Below are 21,019 nucleotides of genomic sequence, written 5' to 3'. Positions count from 1 at the left end.
TGCAGTAACTCGTGTAGGTGTGATATATAGACCACCTGGTCAAGTTAAAGAACTAGATGATCTACTAGTTGAAGAAATAGCTAAAATGACAATGAAAGGAGAAGTTATCATTATGGGAGATTTCAATCTTCCAGATATAAACTGGAAAACCAAAATAGCAAGTTCTACCAGGAGTACAGATATTCTAAATTCCCTACTGGGGTTGTCTCTGCAACAAGTGGTTGAGGAGCCAACCCGGAGGGAGGCCATTTTGGATTTGGTATTCACAAATGGGGATTTGGTATATGATGTCATTGTAGGCGAAACCTTGGGATCTAGTGATCACCAGTCAGTGTGGTTTAATATAAGAACTGTGAAAGAGTCACACCACACAAAAACAAAAGTTTTAGATTTTAGAAAAACAGACTTTTCAAAAATGAAATTAGTCATAAATGAGTCCTTATCAGACTGGAACGGAGTCCAGGAGAAATGGGACTACTTAAAAGGTGCATTATTGAAGGCAACAGAAAATTGCATTAGACTTGTCAGTAAAAGCAAAAAAAGGAAGAGACCACTGTGGTACTCAGCAGAAGTGGCCCAAATCATTAAAAATAAAAAGCTAGCATTTTGTAATTATAAAAAAACCCAGAGCAACGAAGATAAGGAAATCTACAAGATTAGGCAGAAAGAGGCCAAGCAAGTTATAAGAACTTCTAAAGCGCAGGCAGAAGAAAAACTAGCTCAGTCTATGAAAAAGGGGGATAAGACATTCTTCAGATATATAAATGAAAAAAGGAAATTAAAACAAGGAATAACTAAATTAAAAACAAAGGACGGAAGGTATGTAGAAGGGAATAAAGGGCTAGCCGACTGCCTTAATGAATACTTCTGTTCAGTTTTTACAGAAGAAAAAGAAGGAGAAGGACCTCCACTTGAAAGGATGACTAATGAATCGTTTGATGCATGTGTCTTTACAGAGGAAGACGTTCTAAGATTGCTGTCTAAAGTGAAGACAAATAAGTCACAGGGTCCTGATGAGATACACCCAAAATTATTAAAAGAGCTTAGTGGTGAGCTGGCAAAACCATTAACAGATTTTTTTAACCAATCATTAGTAACAGGAGTCGTCCCGGAAGATTGGAAATTGGCAAATGCCGTGCCCATTCACAAGAAAGGTAGTAGGGAGGAATCGAGCAACTATAGACCAGTGAGTCTGACATCAATAGTAGGCAAATTAATGGAAACCCTATTAAAGGATAGGATTGTGGAACATCTTAAATCCCATGGATTGCAAGATGAAAAACAACATGGGTTTACTTCAGGGAGATCATGTCAAACAAATCTTATAGATTTTTTTGACTGGGTGACTAAAATAATAGACGGTGGAGGTGCAGTAGACATTGCATATCTAGATTTTAGTAAGGCTTTTGACACTGTCCCACATAGAAGACTTATCAATAAACTGCAGTCATTGAGCATGGACTCCCATATTGTTGAGTGGATTAGGCAGTGGCTGAGTGACAGACAACAGAGGGTTGTAGTCAATGTAGAACATTCAGAACAAGGTCATGTTACCAGTGGGGTACCTCAGGGATCTGTACTGGGACCAATTTTGTTTAATATCTTCATAAGTGATATTGCAAAAGGCCTCGATGGTAAGGTTTGTCTTTTTGCTGATGACACAAAGATATGTAACAGGGTTGATGTTCCTGGAGGGAAACGCCAAATGGAAAAGGATTTAGGAAAACTAGAAGAATGGTCAGAACTCTGGCAACTGAAATTTAATGTGGATAAGTGCAAGATAATGCACCTGGGGCGTAAAAACCCAAGGGCAGAATAAAGAATATTTGACACAGTCCTGACCTCAGTATCTGAGGAAAGGGATTTAGGAGTAATTATTTCAGAAGACTTAAAGGTGGGAAGACAATGTAATAGAGCAGCAAGAAATGCCAGCAGAATGCTTGGATGTATAGGGAGAGGTATAAGCAGTAGAAAGAAAGAAGTGCTTATGCCGCTGTACAGAACACTGGTGAGACCTCACTTGGAGTATTGTGCGCAGTACTGGAGGCCATATCTCCAGAAGGATATAGATACTCTAGAGAGAGTTCAGAGAAGAGCTACTAAACTAGTACATGGATTGCAGGAAAAAACTTACCAGGAAAGGTTAAAGGACCTTAACATGTATAGCTTGAAAGAAAGAAGAGACAGAGGGGATATGATAGAAACTTTTAAATACATAAAGGGAATCAACTCGGTAAAGGAGGAGAGCATATTTAAAAGAAGAAAAACTACCACAAGAGGACACAGTTTTAAATTAGAGGGGCAAAGGTTTAAAAGTAATATGAGGAAGTATTACTTTACTGAGAGAGTAGTGGATGCATGGAATAACCTTCCTGCAGAAGTGGTAGCTGCAAATACAGTGAAGGAGTTTAAGCATGCATGGGATAGGCATAAGGCTATCCTTCATATAAGATAGGGCCAGGGACTATTCATAGGATTCAGATATATTGGGCAGACTAGATGGGCCAAATGGTTCTTATCTGACGACACATTCTATGTTTATATCATGGCAGCTGATCCATGATACCGTGGTCAGTTTACGTGCCTCCATCAGCCCACTGTCCTCCCTCTCCCCTTCCTCCCTGCCTGTCAGCTACTGAGTCATCTGCTCCCTGCCCCTCCCCTCCTGCTGCTATTCTGTGTAAAAAAAAAAAAAAAAAAAAAAGGTGTGCATTATTGAATTAAAATTAACTCTGTGTAATTACTAGAATCCCCTCTGTTATATGCAGCTATGTTGCACGGTGTCTTTGTTTTAAAAAATATTGCAGCTTAATACCTTATTGCAGAGAGCCGCTATGCGGTCATGTGACCACCATATGCTCTCCTCCCAGCTGATGGGAATCTCAGCCCTACCTGCTGTAGTCATCAGATCAATAAAGGAGAAAAGAGGGCGGTCACGTGAACGCACAGTGACACTCTGAATAACGTTATGCGCTGCCTAATTTTTAGAAAACAAAAACACTGTGCAACATAGCTGCATCTAACAGAGGGGATTCTAGTAATTACACAGAGTGACTTTACAACCACTTTAAGTATGTCCATGTAAATAAGGCCTAATGGAAGGATAACAGTTTCATCACCTTAGTCTAACAGGTTTTCGTATCTCATTGCAAATCACTGAAAACACAGAAAATATTGAAACAAGTACAAATGTGAGAAAATGTGTTGTTCGCCGAAGATCATGGCACAGATTCCATATAACGTTATACAAATTGACGTACAGTAGTACATTGAGGGACGAGCTTTGTTAACAATGCAAATTTCTCGCTTTGTATTGTGTGCTCTGTCATGGTCATGAACTATCTGTTGTTCTGTGGCATAGTAATATCGTTTCTGTTAAAATTAAGAATTTATATTAATAAAAAATAAAACAGAAAAAGTTTAAATAACAATTTTTACGAGGGTTCTTCAAAAAGTTTCCACACTTTTTTTAACTCTTTTTATTAAAATTTTCAAAAACAAAATTACACTAATTATACTAAAGCCCCGTACACACGTACCGATCGTCGGCCGAACGATCGGCTGTCTTTTGTCCAGGGCTGTCGTGTCTGTTAAAAACTGCAAAAGACTGTACACGAATTTTGTCGGCCAACAACAGCCGACTGCAGAAGTGATGTCATGTGATGGTTAACTTTCCTGGTCTTTTTTCTTTTCTGAGCATGCCCAGTCTTGCAAATCTGCTGTCTGTCGGCCGAATTCTGTACTGACTGGCGAACAATCGGCCGTTCTGGTGTTGGCCAACAAAAATTGTAATGCCTGCACGACAGATTCTTTTTCGGCCGAAAGTGCGCTGTCAGCTGTCGGAAGCATCATACTAACAAGCCTACAATCGGCCGATCGGTCGTCGGCCGAATCTTTACGGCCGACAATCGGTACGTGTGTATGGGCCTTAAGCTGCAAGGTCAGCCAGCTTGCCACAACACACTCTCAGACACAATCAATGAAACTTTCTGAAGACACCACACACTAACATGAAGACAGAGAATATTAGTACTATTGGTAGTTTTTGGAAAAAATATATATACTTATTTTAAAAAGGAATACACTTTATTTATTGTAATGTTGTAGTTAACGAAAAAAAAAAAAAAAAAGAAAAAAAAAAAAACACACACAGTCTAAAGAACTATAAAAGAAAAGATGTACTGGCAATAAAAATGACACTTTCACAGACAGTGAAAAATAAATATACAATATACGTATGAAAGATTGTAGACAGAACATAAGTATTTTTTCCTGAGCCAAAATTTGTTTTCAAGAGTTAATTTGCATTATTTTCCTAAATAAGGTCACATTTTGGTAGGTAATCTGATAGTAATTTGGTTAGTAATCTTAATATTGTCAGCGATTTTCAATTTTTTAAAAAACACAAACAGAACATTCTTAAAAACTTTCTAGGACACATTTAAAAGGATCAATTATTCTATAACCTTAATGCTTTTTTAGCTATACAATCTCAAAAAAATGTGCTGATATTTTATAACCAGTGTTTTTATGTGTGATATATATTTTATATATACAGTGCCTGAAAAAGTATTCAAACCTCCACATTTTGTCATGTTACAACCAAAAACGTAAATGTATTTTATTGGGATTTTATGTGATAGACCAACACAAAGTGGCACATGGGTACATTCAGCCTGCCCATACATGGTTCGAATCCTGCTAAACAGGCCGAGATTCCAAATGTCTATGGCTGGCTTTAGATACAAGTCAGCTTTTGGGCATCCCCTGCAAAAAAAGTGTCAATTTTGGTGAAAAACTCCCCAAGGGAAATCACTTCTAAAGGGATGCAGACTTTGCAAAATTCCACATTAGAACCTTGCAAGTGCAGCAGCTGATCGATATTTATAAAATCACTTCCATTCACATCCATTTAGCACATGGACACAGACAAACCAACAGCTATTTCTTCAGCAAAAGTTTGGAATCTGCAACAAAGTTAGTTAAAATCCCTGCAATGTACATAGATCACCCAGAAAGGAATGCTTTTTTCTAAACAAAAGTGGAGTTACTCATGACAATGATATAGTGAGGAACACGGATAGCTCCAAACATAAGTTATGGTATTTAGTGTTGTTCTTTTTTAGCATCTGAGATGGGATGTGGTCAGTTAGGAAGCAAATCGTACTTAAAAGGGTGATATTGGCATTTTTTAGGAATTCGAATGCATTTATTGTTTTAGGCTCCTTTCACACAGGCTTTCCGATCCGGTCTGCCTGTCAGTTTTTCTGGCCGACCTGATCGGATGCTCCATGCAGCCTTATGGAGCAACGGAAGTCAGCGGAGCCATCTCTGCTGACACCCGCTGCTATTCGATCCGTGAAATCTGGACAGATGGAAACCCTATTTTCCATCCGTCTGAAGGATCGGATAAGATTGGATCAAAACAGACAGGCGGCCCATTTTCATCCGATTTCCCATAGAGGAGAGCGGGGCTCTGACAGGTCTGTCTCTGCAAAGTAAGCGGAGATGGAGCTGTCATCACAAAATTGAGACGACTTCACTGATTCTAGCCCACTTTGGTAGGTTAAACAATAGCAGCCTACAGTGCTACATGAGAGACCCAGCTAGAACAGGCAATATGCTCTTTGATTACTACACTGTACATGATCAGTGTTCTTTTCACTGACTTGACGTAATCTAGTTATCTTTAAAGTAAAGCTAAAGGCAATTTTTTTTTTTTCATTTTTGATAGAGCAAGGGAAGGTTATCATCCCTGTCAGATGTTTTTCTTCACCATCTGTGTCCCATTGCAGAGATTTCCCTTCACTTCCTGTCCCATAGCCAAACAGGAAGGTAGAGGAAATCCATTCAAATTGATGAAATTCCTTTGGGACCCCTAGGTCCCCAGAATTAGTGTCCCCATTGGAAGTTTCCCCTCTAATACTTCTCTGAGGACAACCCAAAATTTGGGATTTTCTTTTATTTTCACTTTCAAAGATAATGGTGAACAGGACAAATAGAGAGGGTGAATCTCCTTAACAGAGGCACAGACAATAATAAAAACTGACAAACATTCTAATCCTTCACTCAATCCAAAACTAAAAATAAAAATGAAAAATTGTATCATAATTACCGTAATTTTCCTTTCCTGGTGCCTATCCATGGCAGCAAACCGGTGATAAAAAAGAAAGAAAGAAAAAGATACCTGGCATAAAGCAGTCTGCACAGGACAGGGCTGCATACAGGCTGACTGCAATCCCAAGATTGCCAGGGCAGCTTTATATGGAGGAGGAGGGGATTCTTTGGGGCCTACTCTTCCTGAGGGAAAAAAGAAAAGAAAAGAAAAAAGGGAGAGAGCCTATTGCAAGGACTCTCCCTAATTAGCTATTCTTTGTTATGCTCTTTGTTCTTTTTTTGGTTTCTTCCCTATCCCCCCTTAGCGCTGAATCCAGCTACGGGCTAGATTCCAGTAGCTAAGATGGCTGCTGCGGCCTTTGCAAGCGCACCGCGCATGTGCCCGGAGGCCTCCTATCGGCCAAATCTGAAGGCGCAACCTGCCGGGGACGCCCAGTCCTGAGGCCGCAGACCATGTGGATGCAGTAATCCAGCAAGGCCGCGAATCCTCAGTAGGATGGCCATGGAGGATTGCAGGGAAAAACAAAAGGAGCGGGGGAAGGCCGCTGGCAAAGGTAGGTAGGACACCAGATGTAGGAAAAGAGGAAAGAAAGAAAAGGAAGGGGTTGGAAAAAAAGGTGGGTGAACAAGAAGAAAAAAAAAGTGGCTGAGCTTACCTGCATTCACAGGGAAGAGATAGTATGTGGGGCTGACACTGAAAAGGAAGTAAGAGTGCTGATCCTGCTACTGCTACCTACTGGACAATCACAAAATATTCATGTAGACGTGTTTTAGCAGATTGCGTTCCTGTTAGGAAACACTGCATACCCCCAAAAGATCCACAGAAGGGGTTCCCAGACTTATTAGCGCTAATAGCGGCCCAAGTACAGGGACTTATTTTGGGAGAGGCTGAACCAAGCGGATACTGCTCAGAGGCAGAGGTAGGGACGTGCTGTTTGCTTCTTCTTCACCAGTCAAGAGGTATGAGGAAAACAAAGAGAATGCTGGGGGAAGGGGGTGGCCTTTCTTTTATGCTATTCACTGGTCCTGAGGGCAGAGTAGAGGTGGAGCTCTATCACCTGTATGCTGCCATGGAGGTGCCAGGAAAAAGTTTTGCCTTTAGTTATACTTTAACTGTATATGAACTTCATGAATCTGCAGTTTGCTGTTGTTTACCAAGACTTGATGGTCAGGTTATCTGGAGACAGAAAAACCATCAACACCTAAAAGCGAAACTCTACCCAAAAGGGGGAAGTTCCGCTTTAAGGACTCATCCCCCACTCCTCTTGCACAATTGCCGCTTTTGGAGTAGTGGGGGGAGAAGGTATCTGATTTGATTTTGACAGGTTAATACTTAATAACAAAAGGACAGCGCTTGCAAAATTATCGATGATAAAACCCTCAGGTATATAAATCAAGTGTTGCAAAAAAATATATATCATTAATAAAACACAAAGTGCACTAGTGCTTCAATCAAATAATAATTAGTGCAATTCTAGACAAGTGCAATAGTGCTTGAAATAATCCAATATAATGTGCAATAAAGGTGCTGAAAAAAGTCCAATAAATGTGCAATAAATGTAAAAAAAGTGCTTGAAGTGCTGCAATCCGAAATACTGTGGTGCTCCAAAACCGCAAACAGTGCAAAAGGTGTCTCACTCCCCTCTGGGACCCTGCTCACCAGAAGCGATGGATCCTCAAAGAGGGTCAAATAGACTTAGAAATCCACAGGAAATCTCCTCCACATGAACACCTTATGACCCTTAGATATTTTCTCTGGGCAGCAGAAGCTATGGACCCTCAAAGAGAGTCAAATGAGGGTCCATCGCTTCTGCTGCCTAGAGAAAATATATCTAAGGATCCTAAGGTGTTAATTTGGAGGAGTTTTCCTGTGGATTTCTAAATCTATTTGACCCTCTTTGAGGATTCATCGCTTCTGGTGAGCAGGGTCCCAGAGGGGAGTGAGACACCTTTTGCACTGTTTGCGGTTTTGGAGCACCACAGCATTTCAGATTGCAGCACTTCAAGCACTTTCTTTTACATTTATTGCACATTTATTGGACTTTTTTCAGCACCTTTATTGCGCATTATATTGGATTATTTCAAGCACTATTGCACTTGTCTAGAATTGCACTAATTATTATTTTATTGAAGCACTAGTGCACTTTGTGTTTTATAAATTATATATGTCCACATATATTTTTTTGCAACACTGATTTATATACCTGAGGGTTTTATCATAAATAATTTTGCAAGAACTGTCCTTTTCCTATTAAGTTTTATCTAAGTTATTACTTGGTGAACAGCTGCTGCATTATTTATATATTATCACGATTTATTCATTATTAATCTAGCACAGGTTTTTATTTAAATCCTGATTTTGACAGGTACCTGCTCCCGCTTCCGTTCCGAGCAGCGCGGGCGGACACTGACAGGTCCCAGAAGACTGCATCCACCATTTAGGATGCACAGTGGTCACGTGGCTGTGAAGCCGTAATATGCCAGCGCCACCAAGGAAGGATGGAGGGTGAAGACAGCTAGGGTGTGCTCACCGCTGAACCAGTGAATAACTGTTTTTAGAAGTCAGCAGCTATATTTTTTTAGCTGCTTTTTATATTTTTTGGCAGGTGCCTGGAACTCCTCTTTAACTGCAATGTAAAATGTTGTGATCATTTTCAAATTACGTCACCTTGGGATCCTAACTTGTAAAGTCTTTCATCTTGAGTTTAAATCAGTATATGTACAGTATAAATTTACAAAATCTGCATCCACAACATATTAAAATATTAAAAACATGGGAACAATCAAAATAATATGTAGTTATTCATAAAAACCAAGCAACTAACGGTTTTCAGCAGTGCAGAGTAGTCAGAGTACAAAAAATTTCAGATTGGTGGTTTTGTTTGTAGTACTCTGGCATTTGCTCTTTGCATTATTAGAGAAACAGTAGTAAACATTGTTCAAGTATTTAGCAAAAATTTAAATGAAGTGCATCAGAAATATAAAAGTATAATATAATATCCTAATAGAGCAACGTGTGTATATTGCATGTCTGCTCAAAGCTTCTAAAAAGTTGTACTACACAGTATAACTACTCCAATCAGAAAATGTCTATTCAAGAAGTAAGTCACGGGAAATGACCCTCAGGAGGAATTAAGAGATGCAAGGACGTAGATGCACTAGCAAAGGATATGTGTGCTTTGTCAGCATTGAAAAAATATATATACGCATCTTGTGCATACACAGTCACAATGGCTCATTATGAATTCATAAATAACATATCTACTTAAGCTACAAGGGCCTGTAAAATTTTAATTGTGCAAAAGCAAACATCTTCATTTTCTAGCTGGAATCTGGCACATGAGCTTTCTTATTATTTACAGCAGTGGTCTCCAACCTACGGCCCCTTGCATGCTTTTATCTGGCCCTTGGGGCACTCACTATTCCTTACATTATTTCTCCCACAGACACCAACAATGGGGCACCATTTCTTACACACACACACACCAACAATGGGGCACCATTTCTTACACACACACACACACACACACAATTGGGCACCATTTCTTACACACACACCAACAATGGGGCACCATTTCTTATACACACACACACAATGGGGCACCATTTCTTACACACACACCAACAATGGGGCACCATTTCTTATACACACACACACAATGGGGCACCATTTCTTACACACACACACACACACACACACACAATGGGGCACCATTTCTTACACACACACACACAATGGGGCACCATTTCTTACACACACACCAACAATGGGGCACCATTTCTTATACACACACACCAACAATGGGGCACCATTTCTTCCACACACACCAACAATGGGGCACCATTTCTTACACACACACACACAATGGGGCACCATTTCTTACACACACACCAACAATGGGGCACCATTTCTTATACACACACACCAACAATGGGGCACCATTTCTTCCACACACACCAACAATGGGGCACCATTTCTTCCACACACACCAACAATGGGGCACCATTTCTTACACACACACCCTAACAATGGGGCAACATTTCTTACACACACACCAACAATGGGGCAACATTTCTTACACACACCAACAATGGGACATTATTCCTCCCAATGATACCAACAATGGGGCACTATTCCTCCACCTAATACCAAATGTGGTGATGTTTACTCCCACTGATGCCAGAAAAATATTCCACTCTTGCTGACCAGTCCGGCCCCCCAAACGTCTGAAGGACAATAAACTGGCCCTTTGTTTAGAAAGTTTGGAGACCCCTGATTTAGACTAATGTTCTCTAATGTACCAGCATGCCATACTAGAGTTTTATCATGTCAGGCCTTTTCACAAATAATCTCATTTCATTGACTCATATGGGCCCTGGGGTTCATATCAAATTCATTTTCAAGGGGCTATCTTTACTGGGAGAGTGCAAATCTGAATTATTCCAACACAAATGTACAAAGATATGACCATATATGGAGTCAGACCAAGATTAGCTCAGTGACAATTGATGTAAACAATCAGACAGGATGGAAAAGTTCTTATAACATTCTGATTAGGCACTGTTCAATAAATGTGCATAACAGGTGCAAAGTTGGCTTTTACAGTGTCTAATTCATCAGAGAACTAGAATAATCTCTAATGTATGGGTACCTAATACTAGCCTTTCAAGGCTCAGGTGCAAGCAAGAAGTAAGCCACAGCATTTAATCTCTGCTTACTGAATATAAAGCCCCTATTTTTTGGGATCAGTAGTACTGCAATCACAAAATTAAGCATTTTTACACATTGCATTTTCCCTAGGAAGGTTCCTGGTGACAACAGCTGTGCTGCCATTTCTATGCCTTCAGATTACTATTTCCCTGTTAAACACATAACACTGTAGCTGGCTGTTGTGAAATTAATCTTGCATAAATTTGTCCAATAATCTGCTACAGCTGTACACACATACATCTTTGTATGTGACTTTCATTCAAATGGATCTTCACCCTGTCACTCGGTCCACATAAACAGCCCTGTGTTTGTACATTGCAGCAGGGCCAGCACTGTGGGAGTTATTCCTCTGTTAGGAGTCTCTTTAGTAGACTGTGTGCAACCTGAATTCAAGTGAGGAAGATCTAGAGATAAGATATAGATCGGGGAACTCTAAAGCTCTTCCCCTGGAAATTCACTTTCGTTGACTTCGGAGACTTCATTGTCTAGGTTAGAATTAAGATCTGTAAAATAAATAATTGTCCATGTAAGTGCACGCAACAACATTGTACATTTGTCAATAACAACATAAAAGTCCTTAGAAATGCCATAGTGAGCAAAATGTCCACTGTACAAACACTTAAAGGGAATGGTGGTTGTGTACATATTATTTCTTTATATATTATCGTCAGAACTAAGAAGATAACATTTTTAAACTGTTTGCGGTTTTGGAGCACCACAGCATTTCAGATTGCAGCACTTTAAGCACTTTTTTTACATTTATTGCACATTTATTGGACTTTTTTCAGCACCTTTATTGCATTTATAGCACATTATATTGGATTATTTCAAGCACTATTGCTCTTGTCTAGAATTGCACTAATTATTATTTTATTGAAGCACTAGTGCACTTTGTGTTTTATTAATTATATATGTTCACATAAATATATTTTTTTGCAACACTGATTTATATACCTGAGGGTTTATACAACATTGTACATTTGTCGATAACAACATAAAAGTCCTTAGAAATGCCAGAGTAGTGAGCAAAATGTCCACTGTACAAACACTTAAAGGGAATGGTGGTTGTGTACATATTATTTCTTTATGTATTATCTATCGTCAGAACTAAGAAGATAACATTTTTAAAAATGTTTTATTTTCAGCTAGGTAAGTATGAATTATTGCATACAAATATTTTGTATTCTCACATTCATTTTTTTTTTTTGGCTCAGTTGTACATTTTTCCCTTAAAGCGGTTGTAAACCACTTAACGTTTTTTTTTTTTTCTTACCTGCAAGGTAAAGTCATAATGTGCTAGTATGCATCGCATATTAGCACATTATGTGAAACTTACCACAAAACTAAACATTCCAGCAATGAGATGTGATCGCTGGAGGCCACTTCCATCTTCACCCGTCTTGCTTCCATGTTCACCGACTTCAGGTCTGTGACTGGCCAGAGCCGCAATGACGTATGGGAGCCACCGTTAATGCCACAGGGCTTTGAAGGAATGGCATGGGTGGCTGTTCCTTCAGAGCGCATGCGCCAGTGATGTCACTGGCTGTATGTACACTAAATATCTTCTAAACCAGGCATGTCCAACCTGCGGCCCGGAACCGCAGGCAATGCTGCCCACTACCTCCTGACTATTATTTTTTTTTTTTGCTGGGGAGGAAGGAAGTCGGGCGGGGGCATGGCCACAGCGGCTTCCAACTAATGGTAGGCAGAGGCTGCCTCGAAGGGGAGGGGAGCATGTGCAGTGTTTCTGACTCCTACCACCCGGACCACTTCAAATCACTGAAGTGGTCATGGTGGTTAGAGTGTTCCTTTATTATCTCTCAGAAGAAGTATACCTCTGTATACGGATTCAATTTTTTTTTTATCATCCTCTAGTTGTGTTAAATTAGTGCGGGGCGCGCGGTGGCGCGGGAAGGACACGGCAGTGTTTTATTACTTATATACCTTAACTATAGTATATATTTTATATGCGGCCCGAGAAAATTTCTCTACACTCAATGTGGCCCAGAGAAGCCAAAAGGTTGGACACCCATGTTCTAAACGGTGCACGTTTAGGAGATATTTACACTACCTATAGGTAAGCCTTATTATAGGCTAACCTATAGGTAAAAATTTATAGATGGAAGTTTACTTCCTCTTTAAATAGTCAATCTTTCATACTGTAGCCTCCAAAATTAGCCTAATTCCACCTGCCTCTGACAATCAAAACTCCATCATTTCACTTCACTTTTGTTGGAACTCTCCACTATGCCTCTACATTCCTATTAGCACAAGAAAGCTCAAGCAAGAGGAAATCAAGCGGCAAATCTATCAGGAAGGAATGAAATACTGGCTGGCATTCCATTGTGACAGAAGGGCTTGTGAGGTTTCTGCAGGAGATCTGTTTATTATGCGTTCCAAGTGTACATGGCCTTGGGAAAACATAAAAACAAGCAGACATTGAATTGTGCATGTGTGGAAGAAGCACAGCCCACCCAAGCAACCACTGTTTAGCTCTAAGTGGGCCTCTCAGCAAAACTCTCGAACAAGCTGGGGGGTACACATTTAGGGCTCATGTACACTGTAGCTCAAAGAAGCTGCTCTTACAGGCTTTTGAGCTCTTATTTATTTCTGCCTGTAAGCTCCTCTCCATGTTAGCCAATGTGTCCATGTACACTATGGCTTTTTCATGATTTTACAGGCATATGCTCCTACAGGCAGAAAAAACAAACCCACCAAACTCACATTTTTGAGAGGAGCTTTCGAGCAGAAAAGATGCCCACATGCCCAAAAATGTGCAATTAAGCTCAAAAAAGCTCACAGAAGCTCGAAAATGCACAAAAAAAATAAATAAATAAATAAAAAGTTAAAATGAGCCAAGGGGAGGGTTTGTGAACGAAAAAAATGCTTATGCTCAAAAAAACTTGTCAGGTCACTTGTGGCCAGGTGACAACTGCACCCTGTTGGAGGCAGGGGTGCAGCACAAGGTAGTGAACCCGATAACAGACTGCTGCGGATAGACAGGAACGTGAGCGCAAGATTCACCAGGGCGCGGAGTCTAAGACCCAGCAGGTGTTCACCAGAGCCTCTAGTGGTGAGGATGGACTTGGCTGCAGCTAAGGTCCCCTGGGTCACGCTCCGTAGGGAGAGAAGGGAAGCAGCCACTCAGGACACACGGAATGGTGATGGGCAAGCCGAGGTCGGGGTAACAGGCAGACGAGGGTAACCAAGGGACAGGCCAAAGGTCAGGGTAACAGGCAAACAGGAATAGTCAGAGACAAGCCAAAGTCGGTACACAGAAAAGTAGATCAAGCACACGGCAAACAGGAGACAAACACTGTTAAACAGCAAAGCAGACCTGCAGTGCACTGGTTAATATGGACTTCCTGTGATGACCTAGGGTGGGGCAGGAACAGGAAGTAGAAGTGATAAAAAGGAACCAGAAGTGAAGTCTGACCTCTAATACAGACATGAAGGAACAGGTAAGCTTGCCAAACACTATTGCAAGTCCACGACAAAGCTCAATAAAAACGCGCAAAAGAGCACAACAAAGCGCTTCTTCGAGCTTTTATGCAGAGAAATAAAAGCTCAAATGCCTGTAAAAGCAGTTTTTTTTTGAGCTTCAGTGTGCATGAGCCCTTAAAGGCTTGTCATACTAAAAGTAAAGTTACACTTTAAAACACAGGAAATATATGAAAAAAAAAAAACACAATTTGTTCCCTTTAAAGAATGTTCAGAATTTCTATTCAAAGACTGATAACAATTTAAGTCAGATGTTATTCACTGAGTACCTGAAATCAATAACGCCATCATAATCAATAAAATAGGATACCTTTCCTTGACTGGGAGAAACACTGGCAGAGTAAAATACTGATCAGAATACAACACCCTTAACACAGTTTGTTTCTGGGCACTCCTCATCACCTCCACTAAAAAATGTCAACTGACGGCTCAGCTTTCAAAAGAATAAGGAAGTTTATTAGATAAAGCTTTAGTTCCTGATTCAGACCTCTAGGTTATAGCATGCTAGGAAGGCTTGTATGTACCAATTCAACTGCAGTAATGTTATATGCATTAAAGCGATTCCTAAGCCTAAAAATATTTTACCTTAATGCATTCTTGGCATTAAGGTAAAAAATGTTTATGCATCAGTGTCCCTTCCTGACCCCTCCCCCTTTTACTTGTCTGAGCCCTCATTCGATCCAGCGTCACGCATGTCTGCAGCTCTTTTCTTCCCTCGGGTCTTGCTGGCTTTGCTGGGGCATTGGGAGCCATTGGCTCCCAGTGCTGTCAGTCAAAGCCAGTGACAAGGGAGCAGGGAGCGGGGCTGAGTCCCACTGTCTGTGTCAATGGATGCAGCAGCTGGGCTAGGGAGCAAGTACGCACGAGTGCCCCCATGGGACAGAGAAGAGGGGGCAGGAGTGCCCGCAGGGGACCTGAGAAGAGGAGGTTTGTGGCCACTGTGTGCAATTCCATTGGACAGAGCAGGTAACTATAGACATGTCTGTTATTTAAGAAAAAAAATGACCTTAAGGCCCCTTTCACACGGGCGCTCCGTATGTCCATATATCACCCCATCCATTTGCGGGTGATATACGGACATAATGTATGTCAATGGCATTGCGGATGTCAGCGGATGACCATCCGCTGACATCCGATTTGCGTCCTTTCAGTTCTGTTCCATTTTTTGGAACGGAACAGAACCCTATTTTTCTTCCGTTTAAAAAATGGAAAGGATGCAAAATCGGATGTCAGCGGTGTCATCCGCTGACATCCGCAATCCCCATAGACATGCATTATGTCCGTATATCATCCGCAAACGGATGGGATGATATGTGGACATACGGACCGGATGACACAAATGTCATCCGTGTCCGTGAAAGAAAAAAAAAGTGCCGGAGCGGATCGCAATACGGTCCGCGCCGTGTGAAAGAAGCTTAAGAATCGCTTTAAGGGTGTTATTTGACCACTTTAGGTATAAATAGTGCCTAGAAGATTTAGGATGGAACAGGTTACATGTTCCAGCTCCTTTTCCCCAATCTCCCCCTCAGTGTGACAGTAGGCAGAGTATCTTCTCCCATCACGCGCTGTCACAATCCAAAAACAGCGTAGCTGTGCAGGGCTCTGCCATACTTTGGTTTATATCATTCATTCACAGTTTCCTGTAAAGAGAGAACATCAAACACCATCAGCCACCACGACAGGCGGCTTGTAGTTCTGAATGAACTATAAGGGCACTAATGAGTGCCCTTGTAATTCATTCACAGGCCCTGCAGCTTTGAAACTGACAGTTGAAAGCTGCAGGACTTGTCTGCAGAACCACTGATCATGGGGTGCAATGCTTTTCAGGAAAGTTTTTTTTTTTTTTTTTCTGCACAATTATGTTTATTTATTATTTGTTTCTAAAAAGATGGATTTATCCTTTAAGAAATTCTGCAGACATACCTTTCCCAGTAGCAAATAAACATTAAACACTGCAAATTTGAGATTCAACATTATCATGTAAAAATAAAAATGAAAAAGTACTGCACTCCGGAAGCCTTGTACAAAATGTTAACAGACATTTTTAAGGTCTGTTGGAGAAGACATATGGACACTGGAATTCTCCTCCGCATTGGGTGGACATGCCCCCGAAACCATCCATTCTGGTCCCAATTACACCAATTAATAGGAAACATTTTGGGGCACAACCTCCATTTACTCCAAACCCAATTCCTTCTACATTACACAAGGCTTGCTACCTATGGCATCTAAATGCTGCCAACTTTAAATTGAGATTTTAGATATCTACCAGCATACCCAACCTAGTATAGACTACACAGTGGCATAGACTACGTAGCGGAAATTGAAGAACTGGTCCACATCAGCAACAATGCCACGAACCCTTACATGTACAGAACAATTATGGCCCAACCTAAACCAACAGCCCCCCACCCATGAATACATATATACATTGGCAATATTCTTAAATTTCTGGGTCTGTCATACCTCCAGTTGTTCAGGAACTACAATTCCCATCATGCCTAGTCATGCGTGTGAATGTCAGAGTTTTACAATGCCCCATGGGACGTGTAGTTCCGCAACAGCTGGAGGGCTCTAGTTTGAGGATCCCTGCCCTAAGGGATCTCTGAATGAAGGCTTCTGATCCCGACCTGCTACTCTACCATTTATTTGCACAACCCCTACCTTCAGCTGCCTCTCACTTTCCCACCCCTGCAAAAACCCCACTCCCCCCTTCACCTCTCAACCCTATTATACTCCACATACAACACTCTCCTCCTATGGATCATCTCGTTCTTTTAGCACCTATGTCCTGAAGCTGGCCATAGAGGGAGCAATTTCCCCCCATCAACAATCCTGCGGAGGCATTGCGTGCTCCCAGTGGGTACTTGGGTACATTCAGCCTGCCCATACATAGTTTGAATCTAGGCCTTGCTGAAATGGCTGTGATCCAAAAAGTCTATGGCCGGCTTTAGCACTCATGCATATATCTATTCCCTGAATAATTAAAAGATCAGGCCCTCATCTTGCTCATGAGGACACTGTTCAGACCACTCATATATGCCTAATACTGGCTCCCTACAACCAGAGCTACTGCACATTAACTTTTTATAACAATGCACCTTATCTATCATTAGGGATGCATTCCATGCCACCTTCTGCGGCTCATAATAAACTGGAAAACATCTTTATGCACTGCTGTAATCTTTGTATATTCTGTATCAGCTATGCACTTAATGAAAACTATTTGAAACTAAAGTTTTCACCCCATGTCTTACTACTTACTAGAAGGCGGATGGTGAAATAAGACTTGATGTTTACAGATATTTCCATTTGCAGCTTGGGGGTTAGGGCAACTGCCAACAGTGTCTGTATAATGACCATTTTCAGTGGAATTTCCTGTTTCTTCCATTTCATCTTCATCTTCCGATTCTACGAGAACCAAGACTTCAGATTGGCCGGACCTGTAACACAACGCCAAGAACATGTAACATTCTTTCCATGAGTGAGTCAGCGAATCACCTTATGACCTAAACAAGCTTGGCAACTGTCGGAAATAGTGCAATGATATCTTACAGCAGGGCTGCTAAAATGAGGAGGAAAAGCAGCCGGTTGATTATTTCTGAAATATTTATGAAACTGATTAATATTTCTTTTTTAAACTCAGGATAAGAATTACAAGAAATACATAATAAACAAAATAAAGGTTTTATTACTCACCTGAAAGGGTTTGCTGTGAAAAAGAAACACAGAAAACATTATTGTTGTTTGATAATATTTGTCCAAACACTAAGGGAGTTTATGAATAAAATTTAATTTTGCAGATGTGACAAACATTCGCACAATCAGGGAGAAAATTACTGTCCTTCCTCTATTATGTGTGATTCCTAGATCATCTAGATTTATAGATCTAATATGTTTTGTTTCCTGATGGAGTCAGAAAAAAGTAAACATTTGGAGTCTACTTATAAACGTTTTCACCTAAAATTCACACATTTTTTCCAATTAATCCACTATGAAAGTTGTGTGAATCTTGGGTGAAACATTTTTAAACAGACTTCACAGTATGTTTCAGCATATTTACACTTTGTTTACCCTTAAAATTTGTCAAAAGCTCTCGCTGCCTATGGAACCAATGGAACACATATCCCAGATTCACAGCTAGTAGAATCTTAAAATGTTACTAAACCCACAACAATAAAATCGGTCTGTTAATGCAGTAAAGCATGCTTGTTATACTCACTGTGGAACCTAAGGGGTTAATCCTGCGCATTGTGTAAAAAAAAAAAAAAAGGCTGTTTGATCCTGTCTTCTCTGATCCTCCCCATCTTTCACTGTCCCAAAACCATCTCCTGATAGCACAGAGTTCAGGGACAAGCTGCACATGCTCAGTTTGATGTGTATTGCTAGAGAGTTTTTTTATTTTTCTTGGGAGAATGCATGTGATCAGGTCAATCAGCGCTGTCCAGACAGAGGGTCAGGGGTCCTGCAGCTTCATAGGACAATCAGGGGAGAATGAAAACTCCTCCAAGCTTTAACCCTATGCTCTGCTGGATACTAATAGAAGTCACAAGACTGCTCTAATTGCTGATGCTGAGAAAAGGTATTTAGCATTAAATAACTTCAATAGAGTGAAATTATAAAAAACAAGATGAAAATTGTGTAATAAATACCGTATTTATCGGCGTATAACACGCACTGTTTCCTCCTAAAAATGGAGGGCAAAGCACCAGTGCGTGTTAAACGACAATATAGTAAGAAAAAAAAAAAAAAAAACAGGCAGCGCTGAGAGGAAGAGGAGGGGAGGGGGGCGGGCCGGGCGGAGCAGAAGGAAGGACGAGCGGCTGCTGTCATAGGAAGCCTCCTATGATAGACAGCACAGTGGCCCAATGCTGGTGTAATGTTAGAAAATCATACCCCGTGAGAAATCCATACCCACGTCACTTCCTGTCAGGAACAGCTGAGCAGCGTAGCAGTGCGCATGCTCACAGCCCCGGATACGTCATTGAACAGCTGAGGAGCTGACTAGTGCGCATGCACGGAGGGTATGGATTTTTCACGGGGTTGTGTGTAACGTTACACCGCATCAGCTGTTGCGGAGGTTACATTAAAACAGCTCGGCTGCAATATGAGTCATCTCCGCTCCTATCCCTGTCACTTCTCTGAACTGGGCTAGTAAATATAAAAGCGGCGGCGGGTGTATGAAAATATAAATCACGGAGCCGAGATCTCCGTCATACACCCGCCCCCGCTTTTATATTTACTAGCCGAGTTCAGAGAAGTGACAGGGATAGGAGCGGAGATGACTCATATATGACGTCTATCATACGCGCCGGGACGTCAGATGACAGTGGCGGCTTGTACTCGCTTCTCCTCGCACGGCCCGCCCCCCTCTGCCTCAGAGCTGCCCAGTTTTTTTAAAATGTAATGGCGCTGACGAGGCTGCATTGGGGACACATGCGCTGGCCAGGCTGCATTGGGGACACATGCGCTGGCCAGGCTGCATTGGGGACACTTGCGCTGGCGAGGCTGCATTGGGGACACTTGCGCTGGCGAGGCTGCATTGGGGACACTTGCGCTGGCGAGGCTGCATTGGGGACACTTGCGCTGGCGAGGCTGCATTGGGGACACTTGCGCTGGCGAGGCTGCATTGGGGACACTTGCGCTGGCGAGGCTGCATTGGGGACACTTGCGCTGGCGAGGCTGCATTGGGGACACTTGCGCTGGCAAGGCTGCATTGGGGACACTTGTGCTGGCTAGGCTGCATTGGGGACACTTGCGCTGGCTAGGCTGCAGAGGACACTGCACTGGCGTGGCTGCATTTATGGACACTGCGCTGATGAGGCTGCATTCATGGGCACAGGTAAGACTGCATTTGATTAACCCAATCAGAGAACCATTTGCATTCATTCAGAAAATGTGAAGTGTTTTCTAATTGGCACCAATGCTGAGTGACCAACCTTCTGTTTACCAGGCACAGGACGCGGAAGCTAGCAGTAATCACTGTAGTAGTGGTGCCTACTACTTTGATTTTCAGCTTACACATGGATTGGTCAGGTATAGATAAGCTGGACCAATGTATCTGTGCAAAAATATCAAATACCTAGATTTTAATTTGGGTCTATTAGACACTGTGAGGTTGATTTACTAAAGGCAAATATTCTGTGCACTGCAAGTGCAGTTGCGCTAGATCTGAGGAAAAGCTCTGAAATGATTGGAAGCTCTACTAATTTCTACCAACCAGTCATGTGCAAGCAAAAATGCTGTTTTTTTTAGATTCCTTGCATGTTCACCTCCAATCTAGAGCAACTGCACTTGCAGTGCACAGACTATTTGCCTTTAGTAAATCAACCCCATTGATAACGGTTAAAGTCCTGATGAAGGGGGATTGTTTGGCCCCTGATGTTGGTGGCCTTCTGTTTTTACCCTTTGTCTACTACGGTATTAATAAAACACATCTGGACTTGTAAACATTTGTTTTTTGGTGCTCCTTCTGGTTTAACTATGTTTGGCCTTTTTGATTTGTCCCTAGGGGCTCCTTTGGAGAGCTGCTTAACCTAAAGCCCTTGGGTTTAATGAAGAAACCTTCTCCTCCACTTTTCTCATTTCCCCTTCTCTCTCAGTCCTACTTAAAGTAATACTAAAGGCTTCTTTTTTTTTTTTGCTTAAAAATAACAAACATGTTATACTTACAGTACCTCCTCTATGCAG

The 21,019-nt window shown here is 41.4% G+C and overlaps 1 protein-coding gene across 1 annotated transcript in view; it reads right to left on the bottom strand.

Moving 5' to 3' along the window:
* Nucleotides 1–10,907: 10,907 nt before the first annotated feature.
* VSIG10 (V-set and immunoglobulin domain containing 10) overlaps nt 10,908–21,019 on the bottom strand; it is a 56,941-nt gene continuing 46,829 nt past the window's right edge. Inside the window, exons 7-9 of the mRNA XM_082255523.1 lie at nt 18,029–18,041; nt 17,594–17,772; nt 10,908–11,331 (exon numbers count right to left, since the gene is read on the bottom strand). Of these exons, the coding sequence (XP_082111649.1) occupies nt 11,261–11,331; nt 17,594–17,772; nt 18,029–18,041 (263 nt within the window). The 3' untranslated portion in view covers nt 10,908–11,260. The remainder of the gene's footprint in view (nt 11,332–17,593; nt 17,773–18,028; nt 18,042–21,019) is intronic.

The sequence above is a fragment of the Pelophylax lessonae genome, assembly GCF_965119305.1.
Source record: "Pelophylax lessonae genome assembly, chromosome: 1".
Classification (NCBI taxonomy): domain Eukaryota; kingdom Metazoa; phylum Chordata; class Amphibia; order Anura; family Ranidae; genus Pelophylax; species Pelophylax lessonae.
The sequence above is the reverse complement of the archived record's forward strand: the minus strand, read 5'-3'. Positions and strand labels throughout refer to the sequence as shown.